The sequence below is a fragment of the Podarcis filfolensis genome, assembly GCF_964270895.1.
Source record: "Podarcis filfolensis genome assembly, chromosome: 14".
Taxonomy (NCBI): Eukaryota; Metazoa; Chordata; class Lepidosauria; order Squamata; family Lacertidae; genus Podarcis; species Podarcis filfolensis.
The window spans coordinates 5,792,169-5,812,406 of NC_139616.1; the positions used below are offsets into that span (position 1 = coordinate 5,792,169).

The window sequence follows — 20,238 nt, forward strand, 5'->3', positions numbered from 1 at the left end:
CTGAGCCGCAGAGCTCAGTGAATGCAATGCTGAGGTCTCTCATAACCCTCCAAGTGCTGGTCACACCCACGTTTAGGGACAACTCGAGTGCAACTTCCAGCGCCATCAACCTGGCACACAGGCTCTTGTCATGCGGGCAGCATGGCTTTGCAGCTCCCATGTGGTAGTGGGAGAGAGAGAAACGGGAGGAAAGAAATAACTCTCAGAGGGGCTTTTCTTTGGACGTGCATTCTGCCATGTGGCTCTGTACAAAGATGCCGGGGGCAGTTTTCTAGCCAGACTACAGAGAAGGCAAGGGCCATTGGGAGAAGTTGGCACAGAGATGATATTGGAAGCACCAGTCTTTCCAAACTCTGTCTTACTTTCTATGGAGCATTTTAAATTGGATTAATTGAAACAGAGCAGAGAAGGGAGGTGTGTGTGTGTGTGTGAGAGAGAGAGAGAGAGAGAGAGAGAGAGAGAGAGAGAGAGCGCTCTCCATCCCCAACGTCCTTTGCACAAAACTGAACCCTTTTGGATGGGGAATGACTTTGGGCTGCTGCCTGCTCTCCCTAATGTTTATCAGCTCCTCGATGCCAATTCCTCTGCCCCTTTCGGCTCCCCAGAGCTCACCAGTAAAGAGCCATGCTATGAGAACCTATTCCAGGGATTTCTGCTCCCCCCCCCCATGTTATTTAGAATCACGAGGCTGGCAGGAAGGGGGGAAGGGGGTGTACGAGTAAAAGCTGTTGAAGGCTACCCAAAGCTGTGTGACCGGCACTTAGTCACCAACCGCCACAGGTCTCCAACGACCTTGGCAGCTATGCAAAGGTTACACTTTCGCTCAAATGAGCTGCCCTTTAACCAGTTCTCCCATGCATTGCGGTACAAAATGTTTTAAAGAGGGATTTGTCCCACTGCCACCATCCTGTCATCCTCGGACCAAGCACTGCTAAAGGAATCCCATTATGCACATGAAAGTGAAAGCTGGGGGAGATTATGTTGTTCATAGCTCAAGACTGAATGGCCGGGATGTGGGGATGTAATATTTCAAATTAATACTTTGCAACTGTGCATTAACCAACTCCTCGCTGATCACTCTCAATATCTGCTGCTTATTATAGGGTTTAAAAGAAGAAATCCATAGAGATGATCTAGTCTTCACTTCAACCAATATCTCTACCCAAGCTTTCCATTTAAACTGTACAAACAAACAAAAGTATATGAGGAAAATATGGGATAAGGGGGAAAATGCAGCACAGCAGAGTCCTGTGCTAAAAACCAGGAGAGGTACGGTAATAGCTGAATACAGAATCATTGTTAAAAGGGCACCTCCCTCAAACAGTCTTTCTTGCAGTAGCCTCAATGGAGCAGGATAGGCCTCAGTCTGAGGACGTCCCACAGTTCTGGCACAAAGACATGTCTCGTGTGCCCACCCACAGGACCTCAGGTGGTGGGAGAGAGAGAAGGAAGGGCCTCTGATGTCCATTGAAGAGTCCAGGTAGAAAATTTGTGGGTGGAGACAGTCTCAGGATTGGAACCAATAAAGATGTTACAGAACTGGAGGATTATCTTGCTGCAGCTAATACTCTGGCAGCTGCCATTTCAGTCTTACGTTTCACACTAGACAGATAAGACACCTCCTGCTCTATACAGTGGTACCTCTGGTTGCGAACAGGATCTGTTCCGGAGGCCCATTCGCAACATGAAAAGAGCGTAACCCGCAGCTGCATGTCTGCGCACACGCGGGTTGCAATTTGCCGCTTCTGTGCATGACGTCATTTTGTGCATCTGCACATGCGCGAGCGGTGAAACCCAGAAGTAACCCTTTCCGGTACTTCCGGGTCACCGTGGGATGTAACCTGAAAGAACGTAACATGAAGCAGATGTAACATGAGGTATGACTGTATATCAAAGGACTACAGGATTTTATAATGCTATCTCTTTCCAAAAGTATCACCTATTACAGTACATGGACTCTCCTTGAAAGATCTGGTCAGTGTATATGGAAACTGCCTCCTAAGGATCCCAACAGCCTCAATCTGGTCTGTGCACCTGCCTCATCTCCCACGGCTGGAAGAAATGTGGGCTGCATGAGGTAACTGCTAGGTGGATTTGTAGCTGGCTGATTGAGTACTCATTGTTGGTTCCTCGTCATCCTCGGGAAAAGTGACACAGGGTTCTGTCCTGGGCCCGTTGTAGTTCAATGTCTTTATAAAAATGGGCCGACATAAAGGAGTTCCTAAGAAGGATAGGATAGGGTGGCGCTGTGGGTTAAACCACAGAGCCTAGGACTTGCTGAGACGGGGTGAGCTCCGTTGCTCGGTCCCTGCTCCTGCCAACCTAGCAGTTCGAAAGCACGTCAAAGTTCAAGTAGATAAATAGGTACCGCTCCGGCGGGAAGGTAAACGGCATTTCCGTGCGCTGCTCTGGTTCGCCAGAAGCAGCTTAGTCATGCTGGCCACATGACCCGGAAGCTGTACACCGGCTCCCTTGGCCAATAAAGCGAGATGAGCGCCGCAACCCCAGAGTCGGTCACAACTGGACCTAATTGTCAGGGGTCCCTTTCCCTTTACCTTTAAGGAGGATAGAGTTTGCGGCTGCAACTCTGTGTCATAACTCGTGTACTCCTTGGATGCCCATTTTATAACGATCTTAGAAACAATTACATCTACCCATTTGTTAAGATCGCAGAAGGGAGGGACGTCTCTTGCAAAGACTTGATTTTTGTTGTCTGATGTAGAGAGATATATATCCTTTAGAACAATTTTTTTGCCAAGGCTTTACAAATTCGTGTAATAAAATTTAAATGAGGAATAGGAAATCATTTATCCTCTAAAGGTCAGGAAATAGAAATGTAAGCCGCTATAAGCAGCAGTATTCTTCTTATTATTATTTTTATGTGTAATGTAAACACAATAAACTGAACTGAACGTCTTTATGACTTGGATGAAGGAATTGAGGGGATGCTCATCAAATCTGCAGAGGACACCAAACTGGGAGGGTGCCCCGGGATGTGAGTGAAAGTCACGCGCTAGCAGGGCGGCAGGTGCCATTAGTGAAAGTGCGCCTCATGTTATGAGCGGTTTTGGGTTGAGAACGGACCTCCGGAACGAATTAAGTTTGTAACTGGTGATACCACTGTAGAAGTAACTCCAGAAGTAACTCTATTAAATATATTCCAGGACAACAATGCAAACGTACACAACAAGGAACTCATAAGTCACTTACTCTCAGCAGCTAGAAACATCATAAGCAGACCCTGGAAAGACCTATCAGGAGCAAACATAGACCACTGGAACCAAAATGTATGGGAAACTGCCCTACTGGAGAACTTGGCCAACATACTTAAACTAGCACGGGGACAAGCAAAGGAAGACACCTTCATCCCAGTGTGGTTCCTCTTCATCACATACACAGCACAACAAGACAATGACCTACCCCCCACAACAACATACAAACCAATATGGCTAACCTGGTGGTTGTTTGAACCACCCCCACATATAAACAAGCCATACTGCAACCAACTGAACGCAACCAACCAAACTCTAGACCCTCCAACACCTCGCAATGCCAATGAAGATAAATATAGGCAAAGGTAAAGGGGCCCCTGACCATTAGGTCCAGTCGTGACCAACTCTGAGGTTGCGGCGCTCATCTCGCTTTATTGGCCAAGGGAGCCGGCGTACAGCTTCCGGGTCATGTGGCCAGCATGACTGAGCCGCTTCTGGTGAACCAGAGCAGTGCACAGCAACGCCGTTTCCCTTCCCGCTGGAGTGGTACCTATTTATCTACTTGCACTTTGATGTGCTTTCGAACTGCTAGGTTGGCAGGAGCTGGGACCGAGCAATGGGAGCTCACCCCGTTGTGGGGATTCGAACCGCCGACCTTCTGATCAGCAAGTCCTAGGCTCTGTGGTTTAACCCACAGCACCACCTGCATCCCTAAAGATAAATATATAAATATTGGACCTACCCATCTCTTCCCCCAACCATAAGATGTCTATGACATTAGTGTCTCATACTGAACATTAATGAACCATGAAAAAGACTCTATGAATCAAAAGTGGAGGTGCTATATGTACTTTCCCTTGTGTATTTGTCAATTTAGTAAAACAAAAACATCTTTAATAAAAACTAATGGAAAAAAAGAAATAGCATGATTTTTTTGAAACAAAAGCAGATGACACTTTAAAAGAGATTTAATGGTTTGTTTATTTATTTAATGGTCCTGAAAGTCTCAAAAGTGCTGCTACTAATCCCAAATCTAGGCTAAGAAAAGATTCAGCTGCTGGAGTGAAGCGGGGGGAGCATCTCTGATTTGTGGTGTGGCCAGATCCTGGGGGTCTCACTTGAACGGTGTTCCGTACCTGAGAAACAGATAGCTTCTGGATCTGCCCAAAAGCACTGTTATTTCCTAACAACTTGGGTTACGTATAACAAGAATTGCACATGGGGGAAGCACTGTGTAAGGAACACCATATCCTCTCCCTACCCCCCCCCCGCCCTACTCAAACACACAGAGATACACAGCCTTGGGATACAGCAGCAGCCAGGTTAAGCCAGGTTGACAACACCGATTTGTTCCAGATGCCCCCAAACCAACAGCAGAGTGTTTAAAGGCTACACAAAGTTTGGAGTTAGATGCCTGTGCTGGACTAACCTTGTTTTACTGTAATCCCACCCCACCCCCACCATGCTCTGCCCTCCTTCATTTGTGATTCACAGCGGCTCTCCCAAGGGTTAAAACGTGATTACTTGATTTAACACAAAGCACAGAATACAAGCCACAGAACCGGCTGTGCAAGATTCCTGCAGGCAAAGGCCAAAATCACCTGCTCACTTATCCAGATAGGCTGAGAATATCTCAAGAACCTAGGTGGAAAAAACCCACTTAAAAAAGAGCCTTCAGTGGCCGGCCGGCCTGGCCTTGAACCTGAGCTCTTCACTTCTGAGACTAGTTCCTTGCAACACTCAGTGTGTGCCAAGAAGGCATGGGAGAAGGGCACATGGCCTGGCTGGTGTGCCACAACAAGAACAGCGCACTGCGTTAGTTTGAAGGGTGGGTTTCTTTTAACACAAACGGCAAGCGGCAATTTTGTTAAGCTTGGTTGCAAAGGGCTAAATGCAGCAAGAATTTCTTAGGAAGGCACCTGGGACGACACAACCTCCCACCCCAGGAGCTGGTGCCAGTCTGTACAGAAGTCAGCCAGCAATACACTGAGAAGGAGAAGATGGGGAGGTGGGAAACCCCCAGGCCAAATGCTGGCTCAGCCACAAACTTGTCAGGCTGCCTGCGACAAATTGCTGCCCTTTCACCCCCAGAGCCATTGGTGCCACCCTAGAGGGCAGAGGCTTTGGGCCCCACGTGGCAGGAAGGCTCCGAGCACCGCAGGGCTGGCTTGCTACATTGAGATGTCAGCCAAGCACAACACATTGTCCTCTAAAGAGAGAACCCCTCATAAGACCAGAGCTTTAAATTACTGCACTGCACCCCTGCTCAGCCCCCACCCACTCCATCTGCAAAACAGAGATAAAAATGACCAAGTTGATGCGTCTGCCTCCAGATTTTATTGGACTACAATTCCCACCATCCATGATCACTGGCTATGTTGGCTAGGGCCAATGGGAGTTGTAGTCCAACAACATCTGGAGGGCACCAGCTTGGCAGGTCAACTTCAAATTTTCTCCTACATGTGCTTCTACTTTGGTGACCTGGGGGTTAAGAAAGTGAAGAGCCTCGTTAGTGGTGGCCCCCAGTTAAACTCCCTTTTTACAAATGTATACCCAGCACTTTTGCTGCCCTAGGGAAAGTACCTGGCCTGTTCATCCTTTAATTACTCAATTCAGCTGTTATTTTTAAGTAACAACGTTGTCTTGCTTCCATTTTTATATTTTGCTACTGTTTTAATCCTTCTGCTAGAAATATTTTAACAAAATACATAAACATAAAGTGTACACGAGAAGCACACAGGGCAGAACTAGGCATTTCTGACCACCTGGGCCTATAGCCAAAGCCAGCTTCCCAGCATCACTCCCCACCAGCGGCGTAGCGTGGGTTGTCAGCACCCGGGGCAAGGCAAGCAATTTGCGCCCCCTAACCCGGGGCAAGGCAAGTAATTTGCGTCCCCTAACCCCTAACCTGCCGCCGCTGCCAGCTTCTTCTTGCTGCTGCCTGGGCTGGTCTGGTGTGGTTCTCTCCCGCGCTCAGCGCTGCGCTGGGCGGCCGCTGCACTGTCCCTCCCCCAGATAGTCCCTCGTCCTCTCTCCGCACCACACGCCTGGCACCCACCCCCTCCACAGTGGGCGGCGACCCGGCAGCTCGTATCGGATTCGCACAGCCAGCACTGCAGTGAGAGAGAGTGAGTGAGCCAGGTAGGGGCAGAGAGCTGCGAGTGCGAGCGCGCCCCCCCCAGATGTTGCACCCGGTGCGGCCGGCCCCCCCTGCACCCCCACGCTACGCCACTGCTCCCCACCCCATTCCAGGTCCACTATATAAAAGGTACCATAGATGGTGCAACTGCAGAAGAAGCCCACAAGACTCCCTAGTGGAGGGCAATATTTGCAGGGGCACCAATTCTGCAGTACAGCCTAAGAGGCACATGCTGCTCAAATGGCCTAGCACAGCAACCAGGAAGCTATCCACTTTGACGACCAAAACGGATCCAAGTCTCTCCAATACAAATTCTTCCTCTCCTGCTTCCAAAATGCCGCTTTCCAATGTGTCAGAAGCACAACTCTAGCTGCTACTGCACCCTCACCTCAAGTGCACAAATCAATCTGGGCAGATCTGCAACATGGCTCAAAAATTGACTCCCTTGGGAAGTTATGGACTCTCCTTCCTTGGAGGTTTTTAAGCAGAGGCTGGATGGCCATCTGTCATGGATGTATAGCTGAGATTCCTGCATTGCAGGGGGCTGAACTAGATGACCCTTGGGGTCCCAACTCTGTAATTCTATGATTCTGTTGCTAAAGTACAGCTAAGTCCTTGCAGCTCAGGAGGCCCATTTAACTACACAGCTAAGTGTGACTCACAACATTCCCTTCATGTCAGAAGGAAGCCAAGTTCAAAGCAGATTTTCAGTTTCTGGTCATCTTAGATGGGCCCAAGAGTTGCCCTGCAATCCTCCTGATGAATTTACAGAAAAGACTTAGTGCTGAATGTGGAATAAGCTGGTTATCTTAACTGGATATAAGAATATCGCCGTCTGGACAGTTTAAAAAAACAAGCATATTGTGGGTTGGGAAAACAACCCCTGCCCCACAGGTCAAGCCAGCAGTCTGGCCATACAACAGCAGTTTAGAGAGTTTGCTTAGCTTAAAGACAGTGGGGCGAAAAACTGCATCAACAAATGAAGGTGGAAAATAAGGCTGGATTTTGTTTGTTTTGCTTTAACTCTCAAAGCAGTTCTTATAGTAAATAACATTTCCTCCTTTGGGTCAAAGGATAACTGGATACAATACTGAAGGAGACCCACTGACTTATCTTCCAACACCTCAGTTGTGACCCACCTAAGTTATAGGCCAACTCCCTTCCAGGGATACAGTGATGTAGCAGCCCTAGGAGAATGGATCTGAATTCTGACTCTCAGTACTAAAATCCTAGAAGGAATTGGGTGCGTACATCGCCTGAGAGATTATTGTATACTTAGCCTAATTATCAAAAGGAATGCTAATAACAGACAGTGGGGGCTGGATTAACCCATTTTACCTTGGTAGTTTATCACTCAGAATTAGGGTTTAGTTGAAAGGAAGATCACTGGACTTCCTTCTGAAGGCTTCTAATCTAACATCCAAACTTAAATTTGAACTCTAAATTGAAGGCTTCTCCATTTGGGATGCCATTAAAAGCTGAAAACTGGGAGACAGGCATTAGACATTTCCACCAGTGGCAGGAGGCTTCTGTAGCACAGAATAGCTTTAGGGAGACTTTAACAGGTAAAATCTCCATGTAATCACGATCTGTGTTAATTCCAGAAGAGGCAACATGGGCATAAAAATTCCTTGGGTTAGCTTAGCTCCTGTCACTCATTTCAAAGTCCCCACCCCATTTTCTGACTTAGCAACAAAACTTGGCCTGACACAAAACTTTTGAAGATAACACGTGTGCTGGAATTACAGCTTTTCTGGATTTCATAAATTTTCCCACCCAAGTGGGGGGGAATGTGTGCAACGTCAAACACTACTTTCGCCTCAACTCCATGCCACTGTCTTCACACTTTGCTTATAAATATGAAAAAAATGAATACCTCAGCGCAGGCTTGCTATGGGAGTGAACCATCCCAGTGGCAGCCTGCTCATCACTTGAGGTGCTACAGCATCATGTGATGGTTTGTCTGTGTTATGGACCATCACCACAGACCAAGTGTCACAGGCAGACTGTTCACATCGCCTGACATCACCCTCTTGGACATAGAGCCTTTGGTGCAATCCTTTCACATGTCGGCTCCCTGCCTTGCAGGCCTTTTCCACCTGCCATGAGAGGCTGATGCCTTGACTGACTCCAGCTACCAAAGCTGAGGTGTCTGAACAGACTCTTGGGTTGGGGAATTGTTTTGGGGGGGATTGTTGCTGTTAGGAGGGATTATGTTGCTGTTATTAGTGCCCTAATTGTTTAAAATGTTTTAATTGTTTCTAACTGCTTTTTAACTTGTGTGTTTTTTAATTTGGGGATGTTGTTGTTTTAAATCAAGGGACATAAGATGTCCCTGTGAAGAGAGGAGCTGGGGAGAGCAGGGGCGACTGGAAACTGGTATATTTAGCAGTACATCCAGCCTCTGGATATGGAGGGTCCAATGGAGCCACAACTAGCTTTCTCTTTGTCCATGAATTTGCCTAATCTCCTTTAGTCATTGCTAGATGCTGCAGCTATTGAGTGATGGCTTGCTCTGTGTGCAGTTTGAGTCAAAAGAGGATTCCAGAGCCTTGTTCCTGGGTTAATAACAGAGTGTGTCACTCCTATCTTTGATTACCACGTACAGTTCACGCTAAACAAGCCACTTCATTCACAGCATAAACACAGCCTAACGTGGCTACAAGCAGCCAGAGCAGGAAAAGGATTAACCTATCAACAAGTGGTTATTTCAGGGCTGTGTTATCCTCTTAGCCGTACATTGCTTCTGCCACACTCTGTTTGCTCGGCTCTCCAGCACAGCCAAGGTCATACCAATCGAGTAGAAGATTAACTCGCGTTCCCAGCAATGGCCTGGGGTCTCGCTAGACGGGTGGATTGTTTTCCCTCAGGGCCTCAACCTGTGGACTTGTTAGGCTTTAAACAGGAAAACCCCGAAGCTCCCGCCCTACCAATATAGGTTTCCCTGTTTCAGATGTGACACCATCAGACAGAAGTATTCTGCTTGCTTCTAGATAGCCTTAGGAAAAGAGCGAGACTAGACTGCAGCAGAACTGGGCCAAGCTTTGAGAACTAAGGCAGTGTGGCATGTATTACACCTGATACCAGGGGCAGCATGAAAACGTTTTGGTGTCCAAGACAGACCAGCTCACTTCTTAAATCAACTACTGTACAACACAGAGCACTGGGAAATTCTGCTGCACAAGCCCCACTGAAATGAATATGCAAGAGTACAGCCAAGCTCTTTTTCCATCTCATGTTCACGTCAGTGGGGTTTGTGCTAGAGAACTTCCTGATGGGCCAGGCCCAATCTCTCTCTGCACCCCTTCACAGCACAAAAAATTCAGCAGCAGAGAAATCACATCACATGGCCTCTGGCCAGGAAGTGCCACATTGTGCTATGCGCTGCTGCTTCATAGGGCCTTTATGGCTGTAATTAGTGCTGCAGCCAAGTAGATAAGAAAATGATTTTTAAAAACCCAAACACAGAAAGGCAAACAGACGATTCAGTTCAAATAAATGGAAATAATGGAACAGCAGAAGATTTTGACACCTCTGCCAAACAGTAAGCTGGTTATATAAAGTTCAGTTAGGCCAAAAGAATTAACATGGGAGGGTTTTAACGAAGTGTCTCAAATGAAACCTCCAGATATAAATAATGTCAGCTTGACAAACAATAAGAACCACATGATTACCCTTCTGTGCAGAATGATGGGTTTTTTAACCACATGGTGTGTGTGCGTTTTTAACTGCTAATATAAACATATATTTGCCAGATCTTTCAGCCAATTATTGACAATCAAGCAGAACATCCCATTGGGATATGCAGTTATCTGTATTCAGGGGCTTCTCTGCAGCAGCAACTTGACTACAGAATTCCCTCGCGCTAGAGGTGTGATCAGCACTGATCAGGCCTTCAGGTACCAAGTTAAAATGTCCTTCTTCAAGCAGACTTGCTCTTGGTGGAACTGATCAGTCTCAGATCAGCTTTTGGAATCCAGGCAGATTATGCCTGCTGCTGTATTTTGTCTCATTCTTTTAAACTGCTCTTTTACTCTTCCATTCATAGTTTAAATGTTACTCATTTTGTAAACTGACCTGGAATTTGTTTGAATGAAGGATGGTTTAGAAATGCAAGAAATAAACAACAAAACATCTAAAGGAACTCCTTTTACTTCCAATATCCACCCACCCACAAGGCAGATTTAAGTAGGCTAGAGTAGGAGAACTGCTCAGTTCTGCTAAGTCACCATTTCCACCACGCAACCAGAAAAATCAAGTGAAATCATTGTGCAAAAAGCAGGGACAGTCAACAATACCAGCTGTCCCCAACCTGGTGCTCTCCAGCTATTTCCAAATATCCACCAGCTTCAGCCAGTGCAACTGTATAATGCTGGGGCTGATGAAAGTTGCAGTTCACAACAGCTAAAGGGCACCAGCCTGGGGACATGTGAGCTATGTAATGCACAAAGAATACATCAGAGAGGTAGAATGCTGGGAAGGGACGCAGTGAAGGGCCAACCCTCTGCCCCCTCACCAATATAAGCACGACAAAGCAGGGGGGTGGCTGTGGAAGCCACAGGAAAAGGGTCAAATTGGCAGCAGAACTGGCTCCTTCCCACCAGCTCTTGCTACTGAAGATTGCTGGTGAAATTCACCCAAAACATCGGTGGCCTATGCCTAAGCCACAGGCAGGAAGCAAACGAGTGCTGCCCATGTTAACATATCTTATTGTTATTACTGCAATATGATATTCACAATGGAAAATGTGGTCTGGTCAGATTAAAAACTGAATGAATCTGGCACACTCAAGATTAAAGGGACTGACTGGGGAAGGGAAGGATGACGGCATCAGAGCCTTTGAGTTTCCACAAAGTGTTTAAAGGGATAATCTGTGCCTTGCAGGCTTTGTCTAATGACTTGCCAAGACCATTAAATAGATTTTTACATGTGCATGGGCTCAGCTTCACAAGGATGCTCTGTGGAGGCCAAAGAAGCTCTGCTACAGGATGCAGGTTGGCTTTTACATTCTGAACATGCAGCAAGTACGGTAAACAGAGCAATGTATCTGAAATGGGAGGCAAATGTTTATTCCATTTTGTCCAGTTGGCCAGGAAGCAACAAGCGAGTGGTTTTTATGTGCCATTCAGTATGGCAAAGTAGGGGGGACAGGCAAATGTGGCCCCCATTTGGGCTACAGTCCACCAAGATGTATGAAGCTGCTTCGTTCCCAGGGCTGGGAATACATTTTGACACCTTAGGTTCCCCCTTTACAAACAGAGAAGTCCCTGGGATGGGCACTTGAATCTTATATCAAAGTGGGCAATAGCACAGTACCCTCCCCTGCACCAGCAGAGGGCAGCAGGCAAGAGGGGGGGGGTTGCACAGTTCTGTCCTCTCTGCGCTCCTCAACAACAGCTACAGGAACCAAAAAAGAAAAACCTGGGCCAGCACAAATCTTCCACCAAAGGAGAAGGGAAGAACATGGGAACAGCCTTGCACCACGCCACTTACCGTATTTTTTGCTCTATAAGACTCACTTTTTCCCTCCTAAAAAGTAAGGGGAAATGTGTGTGCGTCTTATGGAGCGAATGCAGGCTGTGCAGCTATCCCAGAAGCCAGAACAGCAAGAGGGATTGCTGCTTTCACTGCGCAGCGATCCCTCTTGCTGTTCTGGCTTCTGAGATTCAGAATATTCTTTTTCTTGTTTTCCTCCTCCAAAAACTAGGTGCGCCTTATGGTCTGGTGCATCTTATAGAGCAAAAAATACGGTAATTTCTCCAGCTAGCTGAGTTCAGTCTCCCAAGTGGCAGCGCTTTCCAGGTTCCCTGGGATTGAACCTTATACATGCAACTCGGGGGCTCTGCCTCTGGGTTCTGATCCTCCCCCTCCCCCTCCCAGAAGGGCTTATGGGACCCTAAAAAGGACCTAGGTCAGGACAGGAGAGCATCCCATAATTGCCAGGAGATCGTCTTGCTCCATTTCAAAGGCCTTCTTCACTCCTCCCCACCAGTCTGCATCCTCCTCCTGAGTCTGAACCCCAATTTTCTACCCCTGCTCCCCCAGTTCCTATTAAGGGAAGTGGAGGTACAGGGAAATGCCTTGGGCTTCTGAGCGCTAAAGCAGGAAGCTGTCTGAGACCACGGGCAGCCGCCTCTGTTCTGACTGCAACTGCTCTATAAGACTCCTCTTGCTCAACCAGACAAAAGTCTCTTTAGGGCCATGTTCTGGTGCCACCCCGCCCTCCACCTTGTGGTCAGTATCCAGCTGCAGAGATAAGACTTCCTCTGCAAATGGAGGCTCCATTCAGCTCACAGCTGTTGGAAGATCTGCCCTGTTCCCAATTCTGTCCCTTTGCTTTCAGGGAGCCATCTAAACGAGTACCGTCCCAGACACATCCTGAAGCCCAAGTGTTTATTACATGCTGTCTGAAGGAGGATTTCTGTACTTTGGAACTGGGCCTCGCTCAAATGTCATGGCTGGGTCTGAGGTGAGCCAGGAATTAGGAACCGGGGGCAAGCCAGGTATCAGGACCAAAGGAACACAAGAAGAGTCCAGAAAGCCTTTGTTGCCCCCACATAGTCCTTCCTGTCTAGCTGGGTTCAATGCCCAGCCTGGAAGGAAGGGTGTCAGCCCAGGAACCGAGAACGGCGAAGGCAGGTGCTGCAATACATGACTCAGGGATATGGCCCCAGCCGCACCCCAGATGACTCCAAGGGTGTCAGAAGGACAGGAGTGACCAGGCCCAGGTAGAAGGTAGAGGCTCATTTCAAACAGGCGCAGGGGAGTAACCGGGTGATAGGGAACCCCAGGATGAAAGCTACCCCAGCACAGAAACCTGGCTCAAAGAGAAGCAGAGTCCTGGGCTGAGTGAGTCCCCTGCTAGCTGCTGGCTAGTCCCTGCTCCAGCAAACCAGTTGTTTACCTCCAGGGTCTCCCAATGAACAACAGCCTTGGCTGAATGTTAAGTCTGGCTCTGCACCACACTAACCTCTGTAACTTCTTCCAAACTCTCTCTCAGGGTCTGGAGTTCCTGGCTGTGTTGCTCTTTGAGCCGGTCTATCTCCTGGTCGTGGCTGGACACTTCTTCCTTCAGGGCCCCCTTCAGGGCTGTCAGTTCACGCTCTCGCTTCCTCAGGATGTCTTCCTGCTGTTCTTTGACCCTCAGGATGGCCTGAAGATCCTGCTTCAGCTGCATTAGCTCCTGCACCAATAAAAAAAAAGAAGAGACTTGTAGCCAGCACTGCTTAAAAAGAGAGGTCAAAACCACTGAGAGCAGAAGGGACATTTCCAAGGCCCTCAGAAACTCAGCACCAAGTCCTAGCTTGAAGAGTTACCTGAAACTGTTGGTGCTCAGGCCGCAGAGTCCTCTTCAGCCACAGAAGAGGATATAAGTGTAGAGCATCAGCAGGGCTGGCCCACCCATGAGGCAAGGTGAGGTGAATGCCTCAGGCGGCAGGATCCACAGGTCCAGCCTTCAAGAATGCACCATCTGCCACTTGCCACCACAGTGGCAGTGATGGTGCATTTATTAGAGGCCAAATCTGCCTCCTCCTCCTCAGCAGTAACCCCCCCCCAATACCACCTCTACAGCAACCTCTCAGCAAATAGGAGGTTCTGCTGGTCTCCTCCCATCCCTAGAGACGAAATGGCAGGGGCTGTCCTCTGTGGCCTCTGCACCTGCCCAGCCTGATTCAGAGGGGGCCTCTTTCCTCCCCACGGTGGCTTTTGAGTCTCACTTCAACTGTTGGGCTAGGTCAATTTGATTCCCCCGCCTGTTCTCAATGTAGATTTTCAGGCGGCGAAGTGGGACAGGCCACCACCCCGAGCCTCAGCCTCTATCACTGGCAGGCAGCAAGAACTCTCTGGATGGGCCAGGCTTGGTACAGAGCCCAGGAGCCCAGATTTCCTCCCTTTGCCCAAACAGATGCACTTTTGGCTTTGGCTCAGATCCATCTCCTTACCCAACTCCAGCTCAGGGCACGATGAGATGAAACACAGTCTTCTGAAGATTTTGCAACCTTAACACAGACTCAAAAGGCCTTGAATATGACTGTGGCAGCAGGCAGAGGCTGCAGGAAGGAGAGTGCTTAACCATTCTCACAACCCAAATCACCCCAGGTGTTTCTCGCTTTGCAGAGAAGAAGAAGAAGAGTTTGGATTTGATATCCCGCCTTTCACTCCCTTTAAGGAGTCTCAAAGCGGCTAACATTCTCCTTTCCCTTCCTCCCCCACAACAAACACTCTGTGAGGTGAGTGGGGCTGAGAGACTTCAGAGAAGTGTGACTGGCCCAAGGTCACCCAGCAGCTGCATGTGGAGGAGCGGAGACGCGAACCCGGTTCCCCAGATTACGAGTCTACCGCTCTTAACCACTACACCACACTGGCTCCACACAGAGGAAAAAGATACTGGGGACGAGAATTCCCCTCTCCACCTGTCCTATGGGATGAAAAGCAGTGTCTCATTGCTTGGTCAGTGACCAGGAAGAAGTCGATATCTTCCAACATCCCTTCTTGTTTGGCCCTTAAACTGAACCCTTTGCTCTGGTACCACCAATTCACCTCAGAGACCTTGGATAGGAGAACACTTCCCTCAGGCCTGGACTACCACAGTGGCTATTTCCAAGACAGCAGAAGGTCTGCTGGTTTCTGCCCCTTCTTCCAAAAAGAACCACGGTCCCTTCCCCAGGTCGTATTCTGCCTCCCTGACAACTCACCCCAAGGAGCATCTCCCTCTCGCCATCCTCAGCGTGCTTCGCGTTGTCCAGCTCGTCGTGCATCTCAGACAGTTGGTCCTGCAAGTCCCGGATCTCCGTCTGCTGTTGCTCCTGCTCCATTTTCACTTGAAAAAGCCTCCATAAGGGAAACAGAATCATGTTTTCTACTGATATTTCGTCATGTATATATTTCATGAATATATACTTGATTTCTGAGGAAGGCCAAAGGGATCCCCTCCTTTCAGGTAATGCCAAATGGAAAATTGGGGCCTTCATGGTGCTGGCAACCTCCCAACCTCTTGCCTTGGGAACTCCCTCCCCAAGAAGACGCTCTCAGCCAACTCTCTCCAGAGTCACAGGAAAAGGTTCAAGGCTGGTTTATTTGGGAGAGTTTCTGGTGAGAACAGAGGGAAACCGAGGCCACTGGTGTAGTTTGGGGGAGGCAGCTCCTACATACACAAAGCAATGGAGGAATGCCTGAGCCACAGTTTTGGCAATAAGAGAAAAACATCTGGTGAAACCAAACTGTGTTTCTGGGATGTTTTCCTCTGTTCTGGCCACTCCCTTTTTTCATCATTTCTGGAAAAGAATTGCAGTCAGTGCTCAGCTTCTCCCTTTGACCTTATCCCTGACCATTGGCCGTGCTAGTTGGGGTTCCTGGCAACATCTCCCCCCTCCCAGGTTCCCCACTCCTGGCGTAGAACAGAGGCAGGCAGGGAGAGCAGCAAGAGAGCCGCAAAGAAGCAAAGTCTGGAAGGTGGCTTTTGAGGGAAATGGATTGAAACCTGAAAGGGGCATGAACATTGTGCCCCTAAGCCAAGTTCCCTATCAGGCTCCTGATGGAAGGCTGCAAAGGAGGGAGGAAGATTAAGATGGGATCTGTGGGCTGAGAGGGGTGATTCCCAAGAGGGCGGACAATCACACCCCACTATTCACCCCAGCAGGCAGGCAGGCAAGTCCTCCTGCACAAAACTCACTCTTCAAGGTGCTGCCTGAGGTCTTTCTCGCTCTCCTCCAGCTGCTTCCGGAAGGTGTCTTTATCTTCTATGGTCTTTTCCAGCTGCTGCTGGAGCACTCGCAGCTCTGCCTTCACTGCATCTCTTTCATCTGTAATGTTCTGTTGGTTCTGCAAACAGGGGAGATCAGAAACACAGGATGCCGGAAAGGGGCTGGGACAGGCCCTTTTCAGAAAGAATGCTGCATTTTTAAGAAAAGGGACAGGCAATACATTGAGTTACTATGTGCCCCCCTTTTTAAATAGTAACATTTGCAGAAATTCACTATACCCAGCAGCTGGGCTCAGCACCAGCAGCAGCTCTAGTTTTAGGGCTCGAGGCCACATCCACAGCCAGCCCCCACCAGCTTAGGCAGCTTCTGTATTCTGAGAGGCCTTTGGTCCAACTAGGCCAGCATTGGCTCTCAGGCACACAGGGTGCTACCTGGCCCAGGGTGGAGAAATATTACCAGATATTTTTTCCAATGAATCTGGCTGAGTAGCAACAGGGAGTCAGTAGTGGGGATGGTGAGGCAAAAGACCCTAGGCCCAAGCACACATGCATATTGTATAAAGGTGCAAAGCCCTTCTTTCGCACCTGTGAAACATAAATGCGCAGAGTTTTTTTAAAAAACTGGGCAATGGCACACCGCCCACCCGTGATTCCCGAGCCTTCCCTGATCTCCTTCCCCCTTCCCCCTTTGTTTTGACAAATCAGGGGAGGCTCAGGAGTCGCGGGCGGGCAGCTGTTGCCCAGGAGGGGCCAGTCTGGTAGTGCAGTTGGCTCTGGCTGGCTTCAGGTGCTGCTCGCTGCCGTGGCGCCCGTCATATTTCCTGCCAGAGCCAACTGCACTACCAGGCTGGCTCTGGGCTGCTGAGGCTGTGGCTGCAACGTTTCCCAGGGACAGATTTGGGGGGGGGGGACAGAATCTGGGGACATTCTGGGGAAATAATTTGTTCGGGGACAGATTTGCAGAACCGGGGACTGTCCCCAGGAACAGGGGATGTCTGGTAACTCTAGCCTAGGCCCAACATAGAGCTATGGACTCCCCAAAGAAGGGCACTCTGATGCAAAGGTGAAGCTGCCCTGACAGTCCCTGGACTTTCTGCCCATGCAAACAATTTTGCTTCTCCCTGAGAAAGCAGAGCAATGTGCAGCACACAGCACTGATGCAACAACAGGGTGGATGGAGGCCTACCTTGACTTCCAAATCCAGCCTCCTCTGTAGATCAGAAACCTCCTTTTCCAGCTCCTTTGTCTGTTCCATCAACGCCTTGACTGAAGCAGACGTATCAGAGGCCTACAGTCAAAGAACACATGCTTGCTCTGAAAAATCTATAGATTGTTTTGTTCTAAAAGAGCCACCCAAAGTCAATGCCTCAGTTCAGAGCTGGTCTGATTATCCCACGCTGTCCCTGAAGGAGCATCACTGTACTACAGTGGTACCTCGGGTTACATACGCTTCAGGTTACATACGCTTCAGGTTACTGACTCCGCTAACCCAGAAATATTACTTTGGGTTAAGAACTTTGCTTCAGGATGAGAACAGAAATCGTGCTCCGGCAGCGCGGTGGCAGCAGGAGGCCCCATTAGCTAAAGTGGTGCTTCAGGTTAAGAACAGCTTCAGGTTAAGAACGGACCTCCGGAACTAATTAAGTACTTAACCTGAGGCACCACTGTACATCTAAATAATGTCTTGGGGGGGGGGAACGACAACAGACATATCACCAGGGAGTCCTGTCCTTTGTGTGCACCACAGAGAAGGACCACTCACATTGGTGCTACCCACCATTCCTAGGTAAGCCCACTGGGTCCAACTCAGAGCCAGTGTGGTGTAATGGTTAGAGCCCTGGGCTACGACCTGGGAGATGCGGGATCAAATCCTGACTCAGCCATGAAGCTGAGTGACCTTGAGCCAGTCACCATTTCTCAGCCTAACCTACCTCACAGGGTTGTTGTGAGGACAAAACAGGGAGGGCAAGAACCATGTACATCACCTTGAACTCCTTGGAGGAAAAGGTGGTATATAAATTAAACAAATGAATAAGCAAACAAGGAGCCACTTTGCCAAGGGACCCCCTCAGGCCGAAGCCAACCCTCTTAAACTAGGCCTGAAACAAAATTGTCCATTCGGTTTTGCTTTTGTTTTCACCAGCAGATTTCACTCATTTTCCATCCAGGTTCTGAATCTGTTGCAAGAGCTAAACTCAGGGGATCTCAGTGAGCAACATCTCAAGGACCCCACGTAGGCCCAGCCCTAGTCCTAATGATCAAAGGGAGGCGCTTCCCGTGAAGTGTAGGTGGGTTCAGTCATGACTGAGGCTGAAATTCAGCTCAAAAGGATTTATTGAAGCATCAGGAACAACCTAAGAAGGGCAAAGCAACTATATTTCTGAAGGCCTGGGCCACACCCACTCTCAACATGATTGGCTGTCTAAGCCCCCCTAGCAGCGAATCGTAACTCAGAGCTTAAGAGCCAGTGCCAGTAGCCCAAACCCTAATGCTACGTGATTGGATAGCGTGTATCGAATCAGAACGCAGGGGCTCAGGATCCTTAGTCCAGACTCGAGCTCAGGTGAACATAGACCACTGAATACATAACATCACCCCTCCTCTGTTTCACCACACAACATCCCTTTTCATCTTCAATGCTGAGTACCAATTAGCAGAAGGATTTCCTATATTAATATCATACTTAACATAAGGCAGGATCACATGTGAATGGACCTTTGGATCATGTTTTTACTTCAATGGAGTTCAGCCTAAATTTGAAACTAACATTTGAACCTGATGGTGCTCAGCTAACCATTGCTATCTACATAAAACAAAGAACAGGCATAAAAAATGTGTGTAACAGTTACAAAACACAGCTTGCCAGCTTAACAGTGCGCCAACGCACTTATGGAGCTTGGCATGGTCTAAAGCTTCATTATTCTCTGGAGTTTACATGCTGAAAAAGGACAGAGATCCAAATAGCAGAATCCCTGCCAAGTTACTAGATCTTATAGAGTGAGGAGGAATTCAGACTGTCACTCTTTTGCAGGATGGATGCACATTCCAGAACTTTAGATTTGCTCAATTAAAGTAGATTAAAGTAGCGTCACCCTAGCATGAAAAATCCACTTTTAAAAAAAGAAATGGACTTTGTAGTTTGAAAGTGACAGGAAAATGCATGGAAACATGAAGAGATATTTAAGGGGAAGGCATGCAAACATCCTGCAAGTAAATCAGGATGAATGCAGGATGAACACTCATTGCCATCTAACTGCCCTGTAAACAAATCAGAACAATAAAGACTGGAAGCAAATCAGAGTGGGTGGTCAAGCGTCAGGGTTGCCCAGAGGAGCCCTAATCTTTTTTCGTCACACAACAAGGTGAGGGATGTGGATAAACACAAGAAAGTTGAAGAGAGAGACAACCTTGTTTTCCTCGTGTACTTTACCTGTGAGTTCCCTGCTGCTCTGGACTTTAGAGTCTGGATTTTCTCAAATACCAAATTGACTTTCCTCTTCGTTGCATCATCATTTTCGCTGCTTCTGAAATATGAACAAACGTCAGCCAGCAAGGCAATGACTGAGATGTCTCACAGTCACCTGAAAGCCCCCAATTCCTACAGTGATCATCTTATGAAAAGACACTCAGCCACAGATGTTAGTAGGTTAAGATCAGAGTGGAATTTTACCTCCTGGTAGTAAATCAGAGATGCCTAGCTAGACCTCAAGGTTGTTTTAAGGACTGATAATCGGGGGGGGGGGGCGGGTGTAGGGTGCGTAATGTATTAATTGGAGATAGCCACCATATCAGTCCCAAATATCAAATATTCATCTGCTCAAGTCCTCAACGTAATGCCATTTCCACAAGCTACAAGTTTGTGCAAGCCCACTAACCCTTCCTTGAGATAGTTGTAGAGAATCTGCTTAGCTGTTTCCTCGTTGCTTTGCTGTGCAAGTTCCTGTTGGCCCTTCAGCAGATCAGGAGTGACCTGGAAAGACAAAGCCAGGTATCAGTCATATCCCTTGCAAAGAAAGCCTTCAGCTTCAGACAGAACAGCCTCTGTGCCACAAGCAGGGTGAGCCCAAAACAGTGCTATAGGATGGACTGAGAGGTGTGTGGCAGGAATATTTGCAAAGAGGATTTGCAAATGACTGCCTTGATGCCCAAGTCAGGAGGGGAAATGGACTTCTGTGTCCGGAGAG

General features: G+C 48.3%; 1 protein-coding gene across 10 annotated transcripts in view; it reads right to left on the bottom strand.

Annotated features, from left to right (window-relative positions):
* CGNL1 (cingulin like 1) overlaps nucleotides 1-20,238 on the bottom strand; it is a 104,647-nt gene that overhangs the window by 29,429 nt on the left and 54,980 nt on the right. For 6 of the 10 annotated variants that reach the window (XM_083586258.1, XM_083586255.1, XM_083586256.1 and 3 more), the window contains 6 exons: nucleotides 19,930-20,024; nucleotides 19,485-19,578; nucleotides 17,241-17,342; nucleotides 16,025-16,173; nucleotides 15,048-15,183; nucleotides 13,322-13,534 (listed from right to left, as the gene is read on the bottom strand). In XM_083586258.1, the coding sequence (XP_083442384.1) occupies nucleotides 13,322-13,534; nucleotides 15,048-15,183; nucleotides 16,025-16,173; nucleotides 17,241-17,342; nucleotides 19,485-19,578; nucleotides 19,930-20,024 (789 nt within the window). The remainder of the gene's footprint in view (nucleotides 1-13,321; nucleotides 13,535-15,047; nucleotides 15,184-16,024; nucleotides 16,174-17,240; nucleotides 17,343-19,484; nucleotides 19,579-19,929; nucleotides 20,025-20,238) is intronic. The other 4 variants (XR_014541605.1, XM_083586260.1, XM_083586261.1 and 1 more) reach the window with 1 other exon arrangement.